The 24,779-nt window shown below is 50.9% G+C and overlaps 1 protein-coding gene across 3 annotated transcripts in view; it reads right to left on the reverse strand.

The window, feature by feature from the left end:
- Positions 1-24,076, reverse strand: part of LOC144728807 (hypoxia-inducible factor 1-alpha-like) — an 81,482-nt gene extending 57,406 nt beyond the window's left edge. For all 3 annotated transcript variants that reach the window (XM_078608472.1, XM_078608473.1, XM_078608471.1), the window contains exon 1: positions 23,557-24,076. In XM_078608472.1, coding sequence (XP_078464598.1) covers positions 23,557-23,582 — 26 coding nt within the window. In that variant the 5' untranslated portion in view covers positions 23,583-24,076. The remainder of the gene's footprint in view (positions 1-23,556) is intronic.
- Positions 24,077-24,779: the final 703 nt, after the last annotated feature.

Genomic DNA, 24,779 nt, shown 5'->3' on the forward strand with positions numbered 1-24,779 from the left:
TGTAGTGGCAGCCAAATACGCTCAATGCGCGTTGATTCTGAAAGCGGAGGGGGAAACCTGGAGGAACCGGAGAAAAATCCTCGCGACCACGGGGAGAGAGAGTGATGTGTAAACTCCAAATATACAGCAGGCGTCAGGGTCTGGGTCGAACCCATGACCTCCTGCACACCAGGCGAGGGAGATAACATCTCGCCACATTGGCGCCCCGAATATCTGTCTTAAATAAACGCCGCCACCCACCCACCCCGTCCAGAGGTGATGTGTAGCTCGTTAAATGTGTAATCTCAGGATAACACGGCTTTCGCGATCAATATCATCCATTCATAATCAACGTTTTTGGGTTTAGATTGCGTTATTTATAAATGTGTCGTAACCCTCCACCACCCGACACGGCCAATCAGTAAAAAAGTGTCACGTTGACAAAGGACAAATAGTTCACTGCTTTAGCCCACCGGTGTGTTGAAGCGTGAAACCACAACATTTACAATTTGAGTACGACGTTTCGCTGGTAATTGCATCCAGCATCATCGGGCAATTCGCCAGAATGGTGAGGCTCTGCTGTGTCTTCCGGGAGACACAGCGTTAAATTGAACGTATTTTAACTTGAACGTATTTTGCCCGTTGCTGCCCTCGTCACGAGCTCCGCGCGGTATTTACGCTACGCAACAACCTTCATCGCCGCCGTCAGCAGCAAGTGATTATCGTCTTGCAGACGATTCCATAACAAGAGACGCAAGGACACACGCAGGATTGTGAGAAGCAAAATGCCACTTCAGCCGGCAGCCTTGTGAACGTCAAATCACGGGGCCGCGAGCTCACGCTACGTTCCGTACACAGACCTCGTGCGCGGACTTGTGCCATTTCAGTTGGGAATAAATGTCGACTTTCGTCTTCGTGACATCCCTCCGACATCTGCTGATGTCCTTTTGCAAGCATATTCATTCAAGTTTTCCCATGACATTGAAGGCTCTGGTGTTCACGGCGTAATTGCCCCTACATCAGAGAATGGCACGTGGAAGTAAATATTACAGAACTACTTCTTGAAGTCCCTGCAAGCCATCTCTTTCATTCACACACACACACTGGCAGATGGTAAACTCTCCCACACCGCAGTGTAACGTTAGTCCCACTGCAGTTGAACTGACACTTCAAATCCTAAGTGCTGCAATGAAGTCAAATTAGATATGAAACAACCAGACAATTGTAATTCGATGTATGTATGTTGACTTCTTTCGCACCGTACGTAGCCAACCTTGCTAGTTGGAGGTGCGGGGGAAGGACAACAAGCTTAACGAAAATATCAGTTATAAATAAAATAAAAATGCATTATCAATCGAGATGATTTAACAGTGCACAGCTCCACAGCGGCTTCCTAACAAATCCAAGACATCACAACGGAGGGTTTTGTCGTGCGTGTCATCAACGACGCCCGCGACCGTCAACCCCAGAGCCTCAGCGGCTCCGGCTCGGTGCCCCTTGACCCGCGAGCCACCCCGAGACTCGCACTTTAAATAACGCCTTCCCTCCGCAGTGCTCACACACTTGCCTGCGAAAGATCTGGTGACCAACCCCACCAACCCCACCACCCCCCCCCCCCCCCGCGACATGGCCCCAAACTTACCCCTCTCCGCTCCCCATTAATAGGACCTCTCAGAAAACAAACAAGGGGTTTCCTGCATTTGACCTCAACTTACCCTCCCCCCCCCCAAACATTTACAGCCAATCTCGGATTTTTCTTTCAAATAAAAAAACGTCCACTGGCACAATTCGTCCCCGACTACGACGACGTCGACGTCGACCGGAACGAATACAAAATCCCCGGCGCTCTTCGATCGTGCGTCGCTCGCTCTCCCTCCACGCTCGCCCCGCTCGCCAGCGCACGTGGACAGAGGGACCATCCCCTGGTGACCGCACATGACCTCCCGTCGTTGAGTGGTCGCGCACACGATGGCTAAACAAACTTGTTTTTGTCAGATTTTTTTTTCTTCTTCCAGCCGCCAAACCCTACGAGCCCCCCCTCAATCTGCCGCCACCCCCTCCCCCCATCAGCAGGGAGGAGGAATTTACGATCAACTTGGTCAACTCACTGACACGCTCGCAAACGATCGCGCACGCGGCAATTCACTCGGCGCGGACGACCGAGTGGAGCGGTTGTCCAACGCAGCTCTCCCCGGTGTCACTCGCTCGCTCGCTCAGAGCGGGAGGCGCGCAGCGGTTTTGCTACCACCACTTGCCCCGCAACAGCCCCCCACCGGTTCAAGGGCTACACGGAAGACCCCCCCTTTTGCCTTTGCGTTCGCATAACTTGCGGGGGCAGTTGGTGGCGGCACATTTGGCGATCGCGATGCGTTCGAGACCTTCGATTTACCGGCCACGGCTGACATTGCGCACTGACCAGAGTGGTGAAGTATGGTCAACACCCCCCCCCCCCACCCCCCACCACCCACAACCCCACCCCTCCCCCGCCACGGCATGGATGGAATAACGCAGGCCCGGGGATTGACTGCACGTTTTTTTGTTTCATTGCAGTGACTCGTGAGAGCGCCTCCCCGCCCCCCGCCCCCCCCCCAGTTTTTTTTTAAGTTTCCTCCGTTCGCATGAATACGTCCCCCAATCTCGCTCGCAGCCACACAATGTCCAGGCGGACGAGAGGAAATGAAACTGCGTTTTTTTTTTGGGGGGGGGGGGCGAACGTTATTTACGAGGCGCGGAGAGAGAGGGAGAGACAATCGCGTTGACCTCAGCTCACCCGAGCCCACCACCACCACCACCGCCGCCGCTGCTGCCGCTGCTGCTGCTGCTGATCACCGCACACGATCCCTCATCCCCGCGGCCGCGAGCATTCTCCCGAACCGTGCAGAGGCAGCCGCGGTCGCGCGTCAAACTTTTCGCTTCTAATTAAAGAATCGGGGTCGCGGCCCGGCCGCCCCCCCCCCCCAATCTCCCCTATTGCACGCGGTGGGGGTGGGGGGCAGAACTCCGAAATAGGCGGCGTCTCGTTAGAGCAGCGAGATGCGTCTCTTATCTCCGTGCCCCTAAGGACGATGTGTGCGGTTTACAGAGGGGGGCAGGCTACCCCCCCCCCAAAACACCCCCACTTGCCGATCTCGTCAAGGAGGATAAACCATCGTCACGCGAGCCCCGGTGGTCATCATCATCCTCCTCCTCCTCCACAGCAGCAGCAAGCGGCCTTTGGCTGGCAGTCGAACAAAGGCGGTGGCCACCGCACCGCGCGGATTCAGACGCGCTTCTGCGGCCGTCTGGAACGTTCCTCCTTCCGATATTGGGAAGCCACCGGAAGCTATCTCCTTTTAAATCATCTCGATTGCAAAACTCACTTCTGGGGCTGCCACTGCCTCTTTGTGTTTAGTTTGTTGTCATATTCTTAGTTTTTTTCGGTAAAGTCACGTAGGTAAAAAATTAAAATTAATAAAAAGTAAAATAAGACGGAAGCTTGTGTTGCCTCCGAAACGTCGTGATTTTTATTTTATTTTTATTTTACTTATATTAATTTAAATTTTTTACCTACGTGACTTCACCGCAAAAACCTAATAGTATGAATCCTTGCAGTCACGAAAGCTTCAAATCTAGAATTAGTTTGTTGTCCTTCCGGCGTGAAAGAAGTCCAACGTGCATGGCGTGCGCACACGGAGGATGGCGCGAGGCGTGCATAATGCAGACACACGCGGGAGACAGCGACACCCCCCCCCCGCGTCGCCTCGCGGAGCCGAGTTCGTCGCTCCATCTCCCCGCGGTTGGCGTGCCCTAAGGCCGCGTACCCCTCCCCTCGGCCGCTGCCACTACAGCGGTCGTGTTGGCCGCCGGCCACCGTCATCACACACACACACGTGCAGTGTACAGCCAAAGGTGCCCCCACTCTGTGTAGCCTCACCGAGTCCCCCCGGGGGGGCAAGGGCTGTTGGCGAGCAGATATGAATGGCGGCAACGGTGCACAAACGGGGTGGTGGTGTGGTCGTTAGCACCGCCACCACTGCCGCCACCATCACCAGAACCACCACTACCACCACCACCACCACCACGCCTGACTGCCACCACCAACACCGGCACTGCGGGCACCACCGCCACCACCACCGCCACCACCACCACCGCTACCACCACCGCTACCACCACCGCCACAACCACCCCGCCTGACTGACACCACTACTACCGCCACCACCACCACCACCACGCCTGACTGACACCACCACCACCACTGCCAACGTCTGACCGCCGCCTTTGTCTCCCCATTGTTGATGCGGTTTTTTAACGCCCCCCCCCCTGCCCCCCCCCCCCTGCCCGCCAGGTGAAGTTGGATCAGAATCAGAAAACAATCTTGATTTGAAGCTTTCGTGACTGCAGGAATCCATACAGAATCAGAAACTTTATTTATTACTGGAGGAATCCGATGAGCTAGAAAGCTCTTTATCACAGATGTCCAGGAAGGGGTCGGGATTAGAAAGTTACAATAAAGAAGCAAATACGAAAGCACGATAGGAGTGCAGCGTATGAAAAAAGGTAAACAAATAACAAAAAAATGTTTACTAAACAATTTTTTTTTTATTTAACCGGGTAGGCCCCACTGAGCTGTATAGCGCTTTTTCAGAAGCGACCTGGCCACAAGCGATTTCTCACCCTAGTGGCTTATCGCGTGGACATTTTTCCCGGCCAAATGCTCTAAACGCGTGACATTGATTCTAAATGTGGAGGGAAAAAACCGGAGAACCCGGAAAAAAATTCCACGCGACCACCGGGAGAGAGACACCGCAAACTCCAAATATACAGCAGGCGTCAGGGTCGGGATCGAACCCACGAACTGCTGTATACCACGCGAGGTCGTTAACATCTCACCACCATAGAAAGGCGGCTGTCCCTGTGACTCTTGTCAATGCATTAGTGTCAAGAAATAAATAATAATATATACTAAAAGGGGTGAGAGCGGACCAAGCAGTGAGAGCTTTGTAATTGGGCTCAATCCACGCACGAGTGTGAGTCACCGCATCATCCCACACCGACACCACCAATAATCGTTGCCACTGAACCACGCACTCCAGACCTTCCTTCTCAAAAGAAAATCGAAGATGACGGCGGCGTTATATAAGCCTCATGCCCGGAGAGTGTGACAGGAATCTTACGTAAGGAGTGCGCACGCAGGCGACGTGGGAGCGCAGCTTGACAGGCTGCGAGGAGTCCTGACACAGCCGTGCCGCAAAAACCGAGTTTTTAAAAATCCTTTATATTAAGTTTACGCGCTTGCGCGCTTGCGCGCTTACGACCGTGCAAATCTGTCGGTCGTTTTTTAACCCACTTCCCGTGATCCAATCGAGCTGAGATTTTGCACACAGACTCGTTGTGTGTGACAATTTATTTTCGTGAAATTTTCTTTTTCAAAAATTGTATACTTTTTAGGAAAAAATAAATTCGATTTAATTACCAATTGCTTAATGGTGGCAGGCAATCATCTGACCCATAGGTGGCAGCCATCTCAAGCCAGAGGACGAGAGGACTCTAGCCGCCACGCATATAAAAGATGTATAGTGAAAAACTTTGTTTTTACGGGTTAATTTTTTATTCACCAGGTAAACCCCACTGAGCTATGCAGCTCTTTTTCAGAAACGACCTGGCCACAAATGACAGCTCAACGAAGTGGCTCGTCGTGTGGAAATGTACAGCAGCCAAATACTCTGAACGCACGTTTCTAAATTTGGAGAGAAACACCGGAGGACCCGGAGAAAAATCCACGTGATCACGGGGAGAGAGACACCGCAAACTCCAAAAATACAGGCATTAGAGGTCGTGATCGAACCTACGACCTCCTGTATACTAGGCGAAGTCGTTAACATCTCGTCACCGTGGCGCTCCAAAATCAGAAACAGTCCGCTGGTCAAGTGACTGTGGTAAATCCAGCTCAGATCGTGGACCCACACTGCGGATGTTGGTTCAATCCAGCAGAGACATCACAAACATCCACTCAGCGTCAATGCTGAGTTTCACCACACGGACTCAGGAGAGGCTGAACCAGGGGTCTGCGACCTACGGCTCCGCAGGTGGACGCGGCTCTTTAAGGGCCGCGCTTCGTGACGTTGCTTATTAAGGAACTGCACCGTCTCGTATCCACGCCGCATTGCGGCTCCTGAAATATTGAGCTGTTTTTTCCCACCTAATTCGAACAAAAAAAAAATGGGGGGGGGGGGGGCTACGCGAAGCCGTAAACCAGCGGGAAAAATCGGCGTGAACGGAGACAAAACATCAAAGAGCAGTTGGCAAATTTGCTCCCCACCCACAACAGGGACAAGGCACGAGGATGCGATGAGGCCGTCTCAAATTGCCCGCGTGCTGCTAGCGGAGGCGGCAAATTGTTTAAGCGCACGTGACACGACAGCGAGCGCACGAGACCCCGCACGATCGCGATGATTAGGAATCCATCTACATCACTACATCTGTGGCTCTCCCTAAGGAGCGCCGAAGCCTTAATAGCCGCCTACGCTCCATCCATATAAAGGTCGTTCAGCCACTGGGAGTTCATCAAAGAGCCATATAAGGTTCTGCATAATGTTTGGTGGTGGCAGGTTTTTTTTCTTTCTCTCTTCTTCCGTGCTTATTATTAAACTCCCCGCAAACGCTTGCAAATGAACCCTTTACTGTGTTCGTCACAGCGAACGCCATGCCAGATGGGTGGGGGGGTATAACGATCGGGCGGCAGTCCAGGAATATTGACACATTGCTATAGATGAGAATATATAAGTAGTAGCAGCAGCAGCATCACCGGCCATGATCTCGCCACTGCTGGATGAAGGCTTTCCCAAAATGCAACGATCCACCCGGCTCCCGTGCACGTGCCGATTTCATCGCTCCATCTCTGCGGCGAGCAGCGTCCTAGCGGGGAGCATGGCCTCCTCTGGCTTCCACTCCTATCGTTAGTCTCAACCGCCGGTCAATATTCACACGATCCACCTTTTGGAAACGCATCGTTATGCCATGTGCGTAATGTATTAATGGCAAGTGACAACATTTAGATTGTATCTAACACGGACTGCTGTTGCCTAAAACAGCCAAAATGTGGCTGTGACACATTGGTCCAGATGGCCGAGAGGCTGATGGGCTGAAATGTTTTATTTTATTTTGATTCGTCGTTAATTTTCGGGTTGGCCCCACGTAATGATTTGGCCAAATGTTGTTGTCATTAAGACGCCCTCCTAAGCACTGGAATAAATCCCCATGTATTGCCTGGCCAGGGCCCGTTGAGACTTGAAATCTCTTTCTCAAGGGGGGAAGGTGGGTTACAAAAGAGGGAAGCAAACTAGGTAACGTTTATTACCTCGAGTGCGAAATAGAAATATGTAAAATTCCATAAATAACCGCTTCATTTACGCGTGATATCAGTTGAATCATTTAGTGTCGGTGCAAACACTGCCTGTTGATAATTAAATTCAAGCGTAATTACACAGCTGCAGTACGTACAAGCACACAGTCCCTTCGCGAGCAACACTCGCTCGTTAGTTACACACAAAGCGAATCCTTCACTCAGAATTGTCCGAGGACCTGTGATGGCAGAGTCAATCGCGCGCGTAAAAAGCCAAAAAAAACCTTGATCCGTGACTTTAAAAGACGGTGGCTGGGTGGTCGCTGAGATTAGAGTGCCGAGTGCCTAGCACCGCAGACATCCTGAGTTTGGACCCAGGATTCGTTCAGCTCAGAGTAAACTGGGTTGTCGAGCGATTAGTGATTTGACAGTGTCATCCCGTTCACCCCCCTCCCTCCCACCCCCGTCTAACACGGGGGGCTGCGTGGGGGGTGATTGCGTTTTCTCCGCGAGAGATTCCCAAAGGAATCTTCGTTTTTTTGACGACAACATCGTCGGCAGTTTGGTAACAATAAGAGGATGGGGGGGGCGACATCCCACTCCGACGGCGCCGAGAGATGCGAGCGAATCTTTCATCTCGCGACGTGACGCAGCGCCGATAACATTTCGCGTGAAAACGACAATGGCTATGAACGTTCCTCTACGAAACGAGGGCCACCGCGCGCTTACCAGCATGCGACTGTCACCAGCGACGTTTGCAGGGATGCTCCCGCTCGCGTCGCCACGCCTCCGGCCTCAGCGAGCCGCGACTTCAAACCGTGAGATTTTTTTATTTTTTTAAACTCACGGACCCACAGCAGCTGGTTTTTAGCCGAGAGCACGCTGACCGCTTGCGAGATGATTTTTTTATTTTTTTTTATTTTTGCCGACCTCATTCTCACCACCCGCGCGGCCAACCCTCTTGCCAACGACGCTCGACACCGCTGACAGCGAAGGCGAGTTCCGTTCACGCTGGGCACGGCCAAGTGCGCGATTAGCGGCGTGCACGGAATTCCCTGGCGCGCGACGCGGCGGGCACCGGCTGGACGTGACCCGTGTCCGTCCCAATTGCTCGCCGAGCTGGAAATCTGCACTCGGGTTCGCCGAACGCAATGCGTCGTGGGGTCGAACTCGTTGCGCACAAAGTGCTCGCCATGGATGAGCCACGATACCTTGGGCCAGAGGTCGCAACCGGGTACCCAATACCCGTACCCTACCCGATACCCGGCTACCCATACCCGGCCGGGTACGGGTACCCGTTTGCGACCCTGGCGCAGCCGGGTACGGGTACGGGTAGGCCGTGAGTCACTGGTGAGTAACTGTCACTCATTTCCCAACGTCTTGTCTCTTCTCACAATTCAAGTTCCTAAATTCAACCCACCCGCGCCTGCAACATGGCTTCATCCCAGAGGTCGCAATCAGGTACCCGATACCCGTACCCTACCCGATACCCGGCCGGGTACGGGTAGGGTACGGGTACGGCCGGGTTTGCGACCCTGGTGCGGCCGGGTACGGGTACGGGTAAGGAATCAAAACCCGTTTGCGACCTCTGCCTTGGGCTGCTGATCTCGTCAAGGGTAATAGACCGACACGGGAACTCCGGTCATCCTCACAGCGGCAAGCTTCTGGCTGGCCATATCCTTCCGTTATTAGGAAGCGGCTGGAGCTGCGGCTCTTTTGAATCGTTATCGAGATTGAAAACTGGTTAATTTAGAACCGCGCGTTGTGTATTTTAGTTTGTTGTCCTTCCACGACACGTCCGATAAGCACAGTTGGCTAAGTACGGTAAGCGAAAGACGTTCAACATGCATACATACTGTACTACTACCACCACTACCAACCTCGTCATCCTCACCACTACCGCTCACCACGTGTGTAGTAACGCTCAGTCTATAATGCACTCATTGTGTTCGGGCGAAATTCTCTTCGCGGCGCGACGTTATGTGTGCGTGTCACCGCTCGCACGCGACAGAATGCCAGCTTGGCGCTATTAGCACAAAGACAAAGAGCCCCCGTATAGCCTTCGCATTTTGTTGCGGCAAGTGCTGTTTGCGAGCACCTATGAAGGCCGGCACGGCACACGAGGGGATGGGTGGCCAGCACCACGTCCGACCGATTTTTTTTTTTAGAAAACGCACCAGGTACTCATTTGAGGCTGAGTCCACCTAGGGGAGGCCCATGACCGGTTCAGATAATCACCGCTGGTGTTGGCCATGAGCGGGAATCATACTCGGGTCACCAAGTTCGTAGTGCAGCGTGCTATCCACGACGCTACCGCTCCCCGTTCATTTTTTTACTTTCATCTTCTGAAAGCGGATATTTGTGCTGTTAGCGAGCACTTATTAAGGCCAACACGGTGCACGAGGGGGTGGTGCGTGCCTACCACCATACCGTTAAGAGGACCTTTGAATGGATCTCAGAAGTAGTTTTGTGACATCTCCTTCAGCAGGCTATTCTCTCACATAGGGGAGGTTGCATAGCTCTGTGGGAGTTGAAAATGGTCCATGTCTTGTCAACTATTTAAACTATAGGAAAACGATTTATTATTTTACCAGCTATCTTTAAGAAGCGACCTGGCCACAAATGATTGCCTACCGAAGTGGCTTAACACGTGAATATTTTGTAGCGGCCACATACTCTAAACGCATGTTTATGAATGCGGAAAGAAAAAAACCGGAGGACCCGTAAAAAAGAAATCCACGCGACCACGGGGTGAGAGAGACACGCAAACTCCAAATATACAGCAGGCGTCAGGATCGGATTCGAACACCTCGACCTCCTGTATACCAGGCGAGGTAGTTAACATCTCGCCACCGTGGCGCAACTGCAATTGCCACTGGAAATAATTCGCTGGGAAATACTGCAGTCGGTAATGCACATCACACTCCGTGTATTACACCCCCAACTGGAAAAACTTCCCCTCCCAACCCCAATCAACACTACTTGCCCGCCACCCTGCCGCCCCACCCTGCCCCCCACCCCCGACTCAGCCCCAGAGACAAAAAAAATCCACGCTCTCTTTTGTGATCTTAATAACTTCTAGATTTGAAGCTTTCGTGACTTCAAGGATTCATATTCTTAGGTTTTTTCGGTAAAGTCACGTAGGTGAAAAATTTAAATTAATAAAAGTAAAATAAATATAAAACAAAAATCACGACGTTTCGGAGGCAACACAAGCTTCCGTCTTCAGGTGGAACCGTCACAGCACGATAGCTGTATCACTTGATACAGCCGAAACGTCGTGATTTTTATTTTATATTTATTTTACTTTTATTAATTTAAATTTTTCACATACGTGACTTTACCGCAAAAACCTAAGAATATGAATCCTTGCAGTCACGAAAGCTTCAAATCTAGAAGTTATTAAGATCACAAAAGAGAGCGATCACTCGGCCACCATTCTGTTCAAGACGGTGCTTGGGAGACAGGTTTCACGGCGTGTCCGTGTGTTTTGCCATTGCAATGTTACGTGTTCCACGTGTATGAGAAATAGGTCATTCATTTCCTTAAGAACTGTTTTTTTTCGTGTGTGTGTGTTTAGTTTGATGTCCTCCAACCACATCCCACCATGCACCTCCGATGGGCACGGCTGGCCGTGTACGGCAAGCGAAAGAACTCCCACGTGCACGTCCCATGCGCTGTCCACGTGCTGCGGTATACATAGCCGGATCACTTGAGGTTGACGCAGCGTAACGATCCTCATTCGATTCGACGCCGAATTTATTGCGTGAACTTGAGCAACTGATGCACTCATAATCCATTTATCGCGAAGGTTATTATTGCTCTCACGAGTTGTATTATTGTTATTGCAGGCTGCGCGCGTGTATGTACACACACGCTCTAGTCTCGCGCATTCGATATTATTTGTGGAATTCCCAAGGTTCATTGCCGATTGCGGAGGTGAGAATTGAAGTATTATCTTGATGACGTAATAAATATCAATAAGCCTCCGTGTTGAATCTCGTATGCGTGGGCTAAGAGGTGGCCAGGATTGTAGTACGGCAATAGATTACTGAGTCCATCCGTGCGGAGCGCTGAGCTTTACCACCTCGCATGCACGGTGGACCTTCTCTGGCCACTCCGGGTTTCCTACCACACGAGACGCCAAATTCTGATTGATGCAAAATTTAATAGGCCTTATCCGCTCTGGCAAGAATACAGGAGGCGTTCAGCTGTTCAAACACCAAATAGACACCGATATAATAAGCCATCGAGTGTGCATTAACCACACACCCTTGTGGTGAAACATGCAAACGAACACGCTCTAATAATGCGCATGCACCGTCTTTGAGATGGATTGGCCCTACACCAGAGACAGCCTTTCTCATGGCCTGGTCGCAAAACCACTGCGAGGCCAGAGAATGCCAAAAAAGGAAAACAGCACAGCCACAATGCAACTACCGGAGCACGAAGAGCACGACTTGAGCAGTTGTTGCAGGAAAGGGTAAAGCTTCTTCGATGGTTTTTTTTATATTATTTTGTTACCGGCAAAAAAAGTATCTCATAAATGCCAACTCTCATCAATGGTTAAGGTAAATTTAAATTATATTGAGGGTAAATGCGCATCCCTGCAATTGCCTCTTCAAGCTACTGCCGGTGAAAGGGCCTCCCACTGGAGGGAGCTCTCCAGAGCCCCTTTCGTGGCAAATTTGGCCTACTCTTCCAGACAGCACGCAGACGTCTTGGAAGAAAGAGGTGGGAGTCCCCACATCCGACCCCACCACACGCGGCCTGCCATTAGACCTGTGGGGCCACTGCATCGCACGTCCAGTGCCCTCACCGCTGCACCACGGCAGCGTCCCTACACCGCATTCTAAGTCACTGAATACATCGCGAGTGTGTGACGCAGTAAATAAAGGGCGTTGTTTTCATTGTTAGTGTTTCATTATTGTCATTGTCGCACAGCGTACACTGCAAAAGCCACCACCGGAATAAAATCAACGTGCCACGTGACCGGGTGCTGGTTTCTGGAACGTGTGTCGACGAAAACGTGAACGGAATACATATTTTGAAAAAATTTACTCGCCGTGTGCAAGTGAACGCGCGTGTAAGTGAACGAAGCCCAAATGAACGCACTGCGCTGCGCTCCAAACCCGGCGTGACCCCGGTTCGATTCCCGCTCACGGCGACCAACGCCACTGACGATTATCTGAACCGATCCCGGGCCCTGCCCTCGGTCGATTCAGCCTCAAATGAGTACCTGGTGCGGTGTGTAGAGAGTCAAAGGCGTCCGGGAGTGGAGCTGGCCACCCACCCCCTTCGCGTGACGTCCCTGCCTTCGTTAGGTGTTCGCCAACACCACTTGCCCAAACAAGTTCGTGTAGGCTACAAGGGGGACCTTTGTCTTGTTTATGGTACTGCTGGTGATGGTAGCAGTCCAAGTGACGTCCGATGATGAACGATGACAACAGTGGTAGCGATAGAATTGGTGACATTAAACATTATCCCAACACAAGACACTCCTGGCTGCTGCTGCTGCAACTCATTTGAGGCTGAGTCGACCTAGGGGAGGGACCCATGCTACGTGGTTAACTTGCTCACAGTGGCTCGCTGCCTGTGCTACTCATTTGAGGCTGGGTCGACCTAGCGTCTCGCCACTGCCACGGTGGCGAGACGGTATCCAGGAGGTCGTAGGTTCGATCCCGATTCGGACGCCTGCTGTATGTTTGGAGTTTGCGGTGTCTCTCTCCCCGGGGACACGTGGATTTCCCCCCTCCACATTTAGAAACATGCATTTAAGAGTATTTGGCTGCTATAAATGCCCACATTGATAAGCCACTTGGTTGAGCTATCTATTGGGGCCAGGTCGCTACTGGAAAAAAAATCCGTACAGCTCACTGGGGCTTACCTGGTAAAAATACACGTTCAGTTTAAATAGTTTAAATATTTTAAATAGTTAAATAGGTTGTGGATGTCATGCTCATCGCAGGGCCTCATCGCTGCACCGTGCGTTGGGAGGAGGTGGTGGTGATGATGACGACGATGCCTGTTGACGCTGAGCTCTGCTAGACGGGTCGCTGCATGAGTCCGCCTCCAGCAGACGAGTTGACCTGAAACGCGTGGATGCGTCCGAGTGTAAACTAATCCCGTCGCCTCGCGTGTGCGCGTGATTTACGCGATCTCCCAGCGGGGGTGCTGGTGGTGGGGGGTGTGTGGAGGGGTCATTGAGCGATCAACACTATCATCAAACCCTTCACGCAGGGATTTCCCATACACGGGTCTTTAATCAGTGCGCATTGCCTGCGATCATCACCAGCAAGACAAAGATCCCCTCCCCCCCTTTGTAGCCTTATCAGACAGTTTTTTGGGGCAAGTTTCTAGTCGCGCGCACCTCACGAGTAGGTGGGTGGACAGCACCACGCCCGCACGCCTTTATCTCCCCAGTGGCGATGATTGCACATCGCACCAGGTACTCATTTGAGGCTGAGTCGACCTAGGGGAGGCCCCAGTACCGGTTCATATAATCGTCACTGGTGCAATGTGACTGTATGGCACCTCCGATTAGCACGGTTGGCTACGTACGGTGCGAAAGAAGTTCAAAATACGGAGTAATCGAAACACGTGGGCTCTGTCGGAGGCAGCTACTGTTCCCTCTACGAGCACTCGGCCACTGCGAATCTTCAGCATAAGCCACGCGCCTAAAGCACAACGTTCTCAGTGATACTTTTATTTCATTAATATTGAACTCAAGTATTAAAGTCATTATTTTTTATTTTACCAGGTGAGGCCCACTGAGCTGGAGAGGAGCTCTTTTTCAGAAGCCACCTGGTCACAATTGATAGTTCACGTGGACATGTACATCAGCCAAATACAAATTGTCTTGGTTAGCCAATACCAGTTAGAGTTTGTGCTTTCCTTAAACCATGGGAGGACACCAGAGAACCGGGGGAAGAACGCAATGCACGCCGGGGAAAGCACGTACAAACTCTGCGTCGAAATGCACCCGAGTCAATAATCAAACCCGGGTGTTCTCTGATGCGAGGCACACGTGTTCCCGCTGCGCCACCCTGAAACCCGTCATACATTTCAGGAGGAATGTTTCTCGTGAAGTCTCGCGTCTCATAACCGCGAGAGACGGCACTGGCTCGGGGAGACCTTCATCCAGCAGTGACGACGAACGCGCTTCTGAAATGTTGGCACGCGGCAGCCTCCAACCCGTGTCCCTGTGATTTCAACACTTCGGAATTGCGGTCGCTTCGAGGCCGGTGCTGCAGCATCGTTTGTGTCACGGTGTTCAGGCGGCGCGCATCGATACGATGAGAGAGAGAGAGGAAGCCTCCTTGCAGGCTCGTAAGGGGGTGGATGTGAGATTTAATTGCTAAGCTCACGTCTTAAGTGTAGGTGTGTCCGGGTACAAAAGGCTTGGGTTGAGAGTAGAAAACAAACACAACTAATTGCTGTTTTTTTTCTCAATAGGTACATCTTCGCGTTGTCAACATCATACACAGTGCAACAAAAAAACATTCAGGTGAAAGGGCAGTATAATTACACACAAAGACAACCCGCATAGAATCCCGAAACGGCACACGAGGTGGCCAGCACCACGCCTGGCCGCCTTTGTCTCCCTCGTGTTTTTACACATCGCCACTAGGTACTCAATTGAGGCTGAGTCGACCTAGCGTAGGTTCAGGACCGGTTAAAATCATCGTCACTGGTGTTTGTCTGTGAGCGGGAATCGATCTCGGGTGGCGGGGTTCGTAGCGCAGCGCGCAAACCGCTCACGACTCCACTGGTCTCGAGAACATCACAACACACACACGCACGTGTAAGGGGACGATGTACAAACATCAGTACACACACCACAAACACCACCGATGAACACGATTGGCTACGTAGGGTGCGAAAGAAGTTCAACATACACAAATCCCGACATGCACTACACGCATGTAAACAGGCTCACAACATGGACAGATGCGAGATGGCGGTGTATTTAATTACACACCACACAACCCACACGCGCGCAAAACACAAACTCCACGGATGCACGTGTGGGGAAGGCGGTACATATGCAAAGATCCACACACTCCAAACCCACAAACACACCCCAATAGCCCGGTTCGCATTGCAATTCTGATATATGATATAAGTAACAACACACAGGTATGTGTATGGCACGTGAAAAAGCTTAAGTAATGAATTGTGCACAACGACCAGTTCAAAAGCACGACATCGTGGTAATTTTCTCTTAGAAACTTGAGAACATTTGGCCTACACAGCACATGTTGGGTGGTGTGGTCAGAAAAACGAATGCCACACAGCGGCGTGTACTCATTTTAGGCCGAGTCGATCTAGAGGCAGCGGCAAGCACACAGGGTCAGATGGCGATTTCGACCGACGTTATTTCTATTCGTTCGCTGCGACCGGGGAATTGAACCCAGATGACCGGCTTCATACGTCCGGAGAAGAATCCACTCCACCCGACACGGCCAAACGAAAGAACGTTGTTTGGCACGTGTAGCAGCAAAGGGGGCTAAACCTCGACAAATCGCGATTGGTTTCAGCTCAGTCGCCCGCGAGTCGGCGAACAGATTCTCACGGTAAATTCCTGGAGAGTAATTAGCAGTTACTGTGTATGGTGATTGCTAATATTGGCTGCGAAAAGTGACGTGTCAAACAAAGAGAGAGAGAGAAAAACAAATCCCACTCCCATCCTCCTGATAAATAGCCTTAACATATCTTCTTGGTTCTTTCGGTAAAGTCACTTTACCGAAAGAACCAAGAAGATTAATCCCTGCAGTCACGAAAGCTTTAAATCGAAAAGCCTTAACATACTTTTAGCGAGCACCTATGAAGGCCGGAACGGCACACGAAGGGGGGGTGGGGTGGGGTGGCCAGCACCACGCCCGGCCGCCTTTGTCTCTCCAGTGGCGATGTTGACATATCGTAGCAGGTACTCATTTGAGGCTGAGTCGACCTCGGGGAGGCTCAGGACTGGTTCAGATAATCGTCACTTGGTGTTGGCCATGAGAGCGGGAATCGAACTCGGGTCGCCGGGTTTGTAGTGCAGCATAGCGCTAACTCGCTGCACTAACTCGCTGCACTAACTCGCTGCACTAACTCGCTGCACTAACTCGCTGCACTAACTCGCTGCACTAACTCGCTGCACTAACTCGCTGCACTAACTCGCTGCACTAACTCGCTGCACTACCCGCTCCCGACACATACAAAGACGAAGGCCGGCACGGCACACGAGGAGGTGGGTGGCCAACACCACGCCCGACCGCCTTTATCTCCCCAGTGACGCTGTTTACACACCGCACAAGGTACTCACTTGAGGCTGAATCGACCTAGGGGAAGCCCAGGACCGGTTCATATAACCGTCACTTGTTGTTGGCCGTGAGAGTGGGAATCGAACCCAGCTGGCCGGGTTCATAGCGCAGCGCGCTAACCGCTACACTACCGCTCCCCACAACAAACAAACACACACACAAAACACACACAAAACACACACACAAAACACACACACAAAACACACACAGAGAGAAGCCACCGCAGCTGTCGCGACCCAGTAAAACTGTGCAGGAGGGCAGCACCGCCGCGTGTCGCTGCTGGTTACGACGGGCACCGAGGAGAGCTCCCGGGACTCGGGGCCGAGCCAAGCGGCAGCTGTGAAGCCACTCGGCACGAAGCCTGCGTGGTCCGTCGGGAGTCCCCCCAAAGTCCCCCCACACCACCCCCCCCAATGCCCCCTTCCCATGTATCGTGCCCACTGCCTGTTGGAGTTATTTGAGCACTTTGCCACATCCAGATGTCTCGCTTTCATTTGTCCTCACGGCACTGCGGGCGGCGAGCGAAGCACTCACTCACGCGCGCGCGCGCGCACACGCGTGCGTGAATTAATAGCGCTCTTGTGGGGATGATGATTGCATCCTACGTGAGTGAGTCGAGGGCAGGGGCCGACAACCCGTGGCTCCTGAGCCGCACGCGGCTCTTTAAGGACTGCTTCGTGATGTTATTCACATCGCATTGCGGCTCTTGAAATATGGAGAGTTTTATGTTTGACCGAATTTGATAACAAGTAAACCCGTAAAAACAAAGTTTTTCACTATAAATCCTTTATATGCGTGGCGGCTAGAGTCTTCTCGTCCTCTGGCTTGAGATGGCTGCCACCTATGGGTCAGATGATTGTCTGCCAGTATTAAGCAATTGGTAATTAAATATTTAATTTGTTTTCCCTAAACAGTGTAAAATTTAGGAAAAAAATTTTCACGAAAATTAATTGTCACACACAACGAGTCTGTGTGGAAAATGTCAGCTCGATTGGATCACGGGAAGTGGGTTAAAAAACGAGCGAATGATTTGCACGGTCCTAAGCAAGCAAGTGAACTTAATATAAAGGATTTAAAAATATATTCGCCTGTGGAGGACGCGGGGATCGATCCCGCGACCTTTGGCATGGGAAGCGAGGGCGCTACCAACTGCGCTACTCCGCCACGGCCTGTGGAGGGGTTACGCTCTGGGCTCCTACACTGTGACGTTCAGCCAAAGCCATGAATGAGTTGTATTTGAATAAATGTAAAATAAATTTGTTTTGCCTAAAAAGTGTACAATTTTTGAAAAAAAATTTCACGAACATTAATTGTCTCGCACAACGAGTCTGTGTGCAAAATGTCAGCTCGATTGGATCACGGGAAGTGGGTTAAAAAACGACCGAAAGATTTGCACGGTCGTAAGCAAGCAAGCACGTAAGCAAGCAAGCATGCGAACTTAATATAAAGGATTTTAAAAAAGGCTTTTCTTGTTATTTTGATTTCCAACCCCTGGTACAGGTTAACAATAATATTTTTTGTTAGTTTAGTTTTAGTTTCATGTATTACATATAGCCCTGTGAGCCAATCGGCTCTTGACTCGGGTGCAACCGCAACAAACAAAAACATAAACAAGAAACATTTTAAAGTGACTACACGCAAACAGAAAAATCCAGGAAAAAACAGCAAGGTTTTCCAGAAAAAGCACCGTATATCAATGCTGTGTGCAAAAATCCCAGTGGGATGCAAGTCAAACAATAACAACCATAAAACAATTTAGATTAAGTTATCAGACTAACTCTGTACTACAACAAACAAATATGGCTAAACCAAAACGTTTTCGAAATCACCAAAAGAAAGCTATAAAAGCAATGTAACAACAGTGATCATATGAATTGTGATTGCAATTTTACAATAAACGATATACATAACATGTACTACCAAACTTTGCAGCCATATCGGACTGACGTGGATATTAGTGGACCTCCGTACCCTCTTCGTGGTGGTGGTGGTGGTGGTGCCTTACGCCGATCATCTCCTCTCAAAGGCAGGAAACATCGAGCGAGAGATGTTTCCGCGATTTAGCCGTGGCAGCGTCGCGACCAGATCGTATCGACAGCAGCAGCTCCGAGTCAGAGTGGCAGACGGAGGAGCCCCAATTGAAAATTCGGCTCCCACGGCGTGCTAGTCGCCACGTGATGTAGGCTGTGTGTGTGTGTGAGCTGTGGTGCAGCGGTTAGCGCGCTGCGCTATGATCCTGGCGACCCGGGTTCGATTCCGCTCACGGCCAACACCAGGGACGATTGTCTGAGCCGGTCCCGGGCCTCCCTTAGGTCGACTCAGCCTCAAATGAGTATCTGGTGCGGTGTGTAAACATTGCCACTAGGGAGACAAAGGCGGTCGGGCGTGGTGCTGGCCACCCCAACCCTCTCGTGTACCGTTCCGGCCTTCATAGGTGCTCGCTAACAGCACTTGCCCTTACAGTCTGTTAAGGCTATATGGCGGATCTTTATAGTTTAACACGCAGGTTTTCGCGACCGATATCATCCATAAAATAGGGTTTTTGTTGTTGTTGGGTTAGATCGCGTAAATATAAATGTGTCGTTAAACCCGCCACCACCCGACACAGCCAATTAGTAAGGTTTGTCACGTAAACAGAACGCGCAAATTAGGTGTGCTGTACTCGTAACGAATTGGCACGTTCTGTTTACGTGACAAACCTTACAAATTGGCTTTGTTCGGTCAACTCACGTTGCCTTATATTCTTTTTTTATTGCGCGGTGGCACAGTTCAGGTAGCGTACTGGGTTATGTTTTACCTACGTGACTTTACCGAAAAAACCTAAGAGTATGAATCCTTGCAGTCACGAAAGCTTCACATCTAGAATTATGAACCCGACTTTGTGAGTCTGAGTCCTGGCCACGGCCAACACGATTGGACCCGGTCCTGGGCGACCACCCCACCCCTTCACCACCCCAGCACCGGCCAACGTGGTGAAGTATGGTCAAAACACACCCCCCCCCCCATTGCCGATAGGTCTTCCTCTATCTTGCAGTGGATTGGTAACGGGCTTAATTTTTGTCTGGTTTCTCTGGATCAGCGAACAGAACGATACATAAATAAAGTAAGTACGCACCCAGCACGCCACCGCATCCCGTGTCCATCTCGCTATTGGCTTAGGCTACTGATCAGTCTCAGCAGGAAACTGGAAAAGACTCGGTGATAGGTGGGGGGGGGGGTCTCACGCCTTGCAAAGCGCTCCCGGGGTTATTCGATTCGTGTTTTTGTCTTCTCCGATCAGCAAGGGTGGGCTCCGACCGCTTGCGAAAGGAGTTCAGCAATACAGTCCACTAATACTGTCAGTCCGTCAACACCCCACCACCACCACCACCACCACCCACCCACCCCCCCGACCACTGTGGAAAATTACTGAAAATTACTCGCCAGACAGGTCTCGGAGTGCAGGTACCACACGCCTGGTGTCAACCGTGGCTAACGTTTCCATTGATACATCAACTCGCGTGTGACACGCTGCATCTCAAATTGGGGGGGGGAGGGAGGGGAAACCCCGTTAGAGGATGCGATTTACAAAATTACGTGCATCAATGGTCATCGGTGTGCGTTTTTTAAGACATGCACACAAGCACAACTTATGTAAATTCCACCTTTACTCGGTGCTCTTCGAAGGCACGATTTGTGTGTTTTACAGACCTTGTTGAATCTACTGCTGGATGGAAGCCCTCGACTCCCCCCTCCTCCTCCCCTAAGCGTAATCAGTCATAGGGGTTGGTTGACCATTCTGGTCTTGCAAAGAGCCGTGCGTCCAAACATTTTAGAAAACCAAATGCAGAAGCAGATAAATCATTCTGAGATCCATTCAAGTGATGTTTGTTTAATCCAAAACACTTCTCACGCGCTCTGCAGCAGAGAAATGCCCATCGCATGGCAGACACGCCGATAGTTTTTATTCTCAGAGATGTAATGTATCTAATTGAAGTAACAAAAAAACTCACAAAACTGAAAATTGCGTCTAGTTTATGGTGTGCGCAATATTTTTTAGTGATCGTGCTGAGACCATCAAACTTGCTGAACTTGAAAATCCGATTTCGTCGCATTTTGGCGGCTTCCCAGCTCAGAATCAAACCCTGAATCTCGCCAGTGCCGTGGCGTGGCGCTTTCTGTCTGACCCCTGATCTACCCCGACCGTCTCATCGGTATGAATCTTCTCCCGCCCGCAACCCACGTGCGAGAGATTCCAGTGAACAGACAGGCAAGGAATTCAACATCTCCGATTGCATGCGAAGTGATGCAACGCTTTGTGAACATCCTTGCTCGCTCGTCTCGTGGGAGCTTTGGCTGTGGCGGTTTGAACTTACTTTAGGGAGCGGTGGCACAGTGGTTGACGCACTTCCGTGGTAGCAGTAATACTAATTATCGACCTTGGTTCGATTACTGCTCAGCGCTCACATGAGCAGAAAGTAATTCGGAACCTGTCCTGGCCACACCGCAGCACTTAAATACTGCGCACCGTGCTGGCCATAATAGGTGCTCACTAACAATAATCGGCTCATTGCTATGACGTGTGACATGGAATACACAATCGACGAACCGTGACTGGGGTAAATTCGCACGGTGTTCTAGAATGGCGAAGCAGAAAAACATATTTCCTAAAAAAGCGCAGATTGTAAAAAAAAACACTCCCAAACGAGAACAATATTTAACTGCGTCTTATAATCGCATCGCCTATCGTGACAGATGCGATGTCTAATGTTCTATAAGGGCTGCCAAAGAGGTGCACTTTTGGACAAATGCACTGCAGTCGACTAAGCTTAAATACAACTCGGAAGAAAAAAAAACAATCCGATTAACTACATTTTCGAAATTGAGTTCACAAAAATTAAAGCGAGCAAGTTGGATTTGGTTTCACTCGCACGGCAAGGAATCAGCATCAGAGTTCTACGTTGGTCTGATTCTTATGCGAATCACACATGGAGACCGACTCCCATCACCAGTGAACCGAGTAATTCGCCTCCCGTGGGGTGTGACGTTAAAGCCAGTAGAAAGCGGACGAGACAATAGACCACCCCACACATATATAACCTTAACAGGTTGTTAGGGCGAGTGCTGTTAGCGAGTATCAGCACAGATGAAGGCTGGAACGGCACGCGAGGGAGCGGGTTGACCAGCAGCACCACGCCGGCTTCACACGCACACAGCTGATTGAAGTAACCGCCTTGTGGGCCGTGGGTGATATTTGACCATAAATTTTGACTTAAAACTTTCGTGACTGCAGCAATTCATATTCTTCGGATCTTTCGGTAAAGTCACGTAGATAGAAAAATTAAAGTAGATAAAAAATACGACGTTTCGATCACAACACAGGCGATCGTCATCAGGAGAAGAAAAAAAACGTCGTAGTTTTTATTATTTCTTATTTACTTTTATTTTTTCAATCTACGTGACTTTTGCCGAAAGATCCAACGAATGTATTTGACCACACTTCACCAGCACGCTGGTCCGTGCGGGCCTGTGAAGGCGAGGGAGCACAGATTGTACAGTACAACAGAGTCACCCGACGTGTAGGTCACCTGCCCTGTGCACCTGTGCGCATCCATCCCAAGCACGGCCCAGGCGCAAAGTCCCTGCTTAGCTTGCGAGAGCTGACGCCAGCTGACGTCGGTCGGTCAGTCAGTAATGCTCCAGCGTGCACAAGTAGACATTGGGAATGACGTTGCACCGAAACGCAAACTTATCCGTTGTCGGATGAGTTGACCTACGGGGGTGGTTCTGAACCTTCACAGCAGCGTGCTTCTCAATCGAGTAACAAAACATGTATAATGTTAATACACACATAGGGTTTGATTAAAACAAAGTAGCTCTACTTATGTGCGCGTGTTTCATGTGTTTTTTGACGATTTATCTTCTAAAAAAAAAATCTGCCCATGTCTCGCACCCCACAGTAAGGGCATCTCGCGTGATGCACCCCAGGTGAAGAAGCACTGACATTGGGGGTCAGTGCTGACCTTGGGGGGGGTCAGTGCATCTCAATCGAGCTGCCTGCGGGCGGTGAGATGCCTTGGGCCGCTGTCGTGTTTCCAGTCACACGAACCAATACCGACCGAGACCCCCAACTGCCCCCCCCACCCACCCACCATCGTTGCGCTCATCCAATTAACTGGATAGAACATTCTGCATTATCTGGCCACTGAGAACAAACAAGTTCCGTATGTATTACAGTAGAGAGATCACGACAACAAAAACGTAAAGCGATCATTCGTATGCCGACAACTCACACATGATGATGATGATTATGATGAGTAGCAGATGTGTGCTGTATCCATTTCCACAGTCGATAATGCTCAATCCGATACAAAAACAAAATCGGACGGATTTCAGAAGCTAAGCCGATGTCAGCCTGGTTAGCACTTGAATTGGAGACCGCCGGGGAATACCGAAATATTTCGGCTATGGGCTTCGGGGTTGCCACGGGATGGTTATACAGCGATGGATTATAAAATCCATCTGTGCGGAGCTGTACGTACGAGGCACCTATGTGTATGAGCCAAATGTGTCCATGTAGCAGGACCCTTCCCAAACGAGCCTTGAGACCCAGTGAGGCTTTGCTGGGTAAATACATTACAGCACTTTATGCAAATAACAGCAACACTCATTTACAGCCCCTTTGTAAATCCACTGCTGGATGAAGGCTTTCCCCCATGCCCGTCGTGCCCGCCACGGGTGTTGTTTGACCATACTTCACCACTATGCGGTCAGTGCGGCAGAACCGGTCAAGCCAGCATCACTCATCACGAATGTTGAACCGTGGCCGGAAATCAGAACCTCGGCGATTCCACATTCGAAGCAACACACACCGTGCACTGATCACTGCGCCCGCCGCTCAACTGCATATTAAGACGTCAACACCATCACCACCACCACCACGATATAAGACAATGAATAATCACTTGCCTTTTCTTTTCAACCACCGTGGCCATGTCTCTCCCGTCTTCCGACTTCCACAAGACGAAGAAACGATGACGACGCAGCGCAGACGCGCGTTGTTCAACTCGACTCACACTCACTCACTGGTATATGATGTATCCTCGCCTCTCCTCGCACTGGGGATCTCTCTCTCTCTCAGTGATGTCCTGAGTGGCTACAGCTCTACGCGGATCTGATTACCTTCAGCGCGAATCTTCCCTCCTGGTTACCAACTCTATAACCCACAACGCACCAGTGAATGACAACACCGACGGTGTCAATGATGCGCGCGCGTGTCTTTGAACACACGCACGCACGCACGCGCACGTTTATAATTACAGCGCCTACTCTTCAGTAATTGCCCGCCTCCTCTAGCTTGCTGAACTAATTTAAACCGATGGCGAAACGTTGCATGCATCGATGTGGCAATACGTGGAGAGGAGAAGCATTCAGTAGCAATCTCAGGAACACTGCCGAGGAATGCACTGACAAGACTCCGGCCAACGCGTCGCTGTTTTGTTACCCAGAGCCGAGGCCGAACATTCACTCCGCCTCCTCCCCTCCCACCCCCCGCGTTGACAGCGGCCCAGGGTCGCCCCCCCCACCCTCTCGGTCCCTCCTCCCACAGTAGCCACCACCTCCACCCACAGCATCTCTCTCCCCCTCCCTCCCTACAAAGACAAAGATCCCCCGTATAGCCTCGACAGGCTATTGGGGCAAGTGGCGATTAGCGAGCAGCACCTATGAAGGCCGGCAACTGTTGTACACGAGGGGGTGGGTGGCCAGCACGTACGCCCGGCCGCCTTTGTCTCCCCAGTGGCGATGTTTACACACCGCACCAAGGTACTAATTTTAGGCTGAGTCGACCTAGGGGAGGCCCAGGACCCGGTACAGATGATCGCCACTGATGTTGGTCGCGGGCGGGAATCGAAATCTGGTCGCCTGGGTTCGTAGCGCAGCGTAGCGCTCACCGCTCCGACACCGCTCCTTCCCGACACCCTCCCCACCCTCTCTGTATGCACTCGGTTGCAAGTGTATGTATGTGGAACTTCTTTCGCACCGTACGTAGCCGACCGTTCTCATCGGAGGTGCGGGGGAAGGACAACAACCTGAGCACAAAAAGCAGTTCTGAAGACGCGAGTTCGTCAATCTATAGATGATGATTTAAAAGTGCAAAGCTCCACAGTGGCTTCCAAATATCGGAAAGGAAG

This window comes from Lampetra planeri, chromosome 30 (assembly GCF_965212315.1).
Source record: "Lampetra planeri chromosome 30, kcLamPlan1.2.h2, whole genome shotgun sequence".
NCBI classification, from domain to species: Eukaryota; Metazoa; Chordata; class Hyperoartia; order Petromyzontiformes; family Petromyzontidae; genus Lampetra; species Lampetra planeri.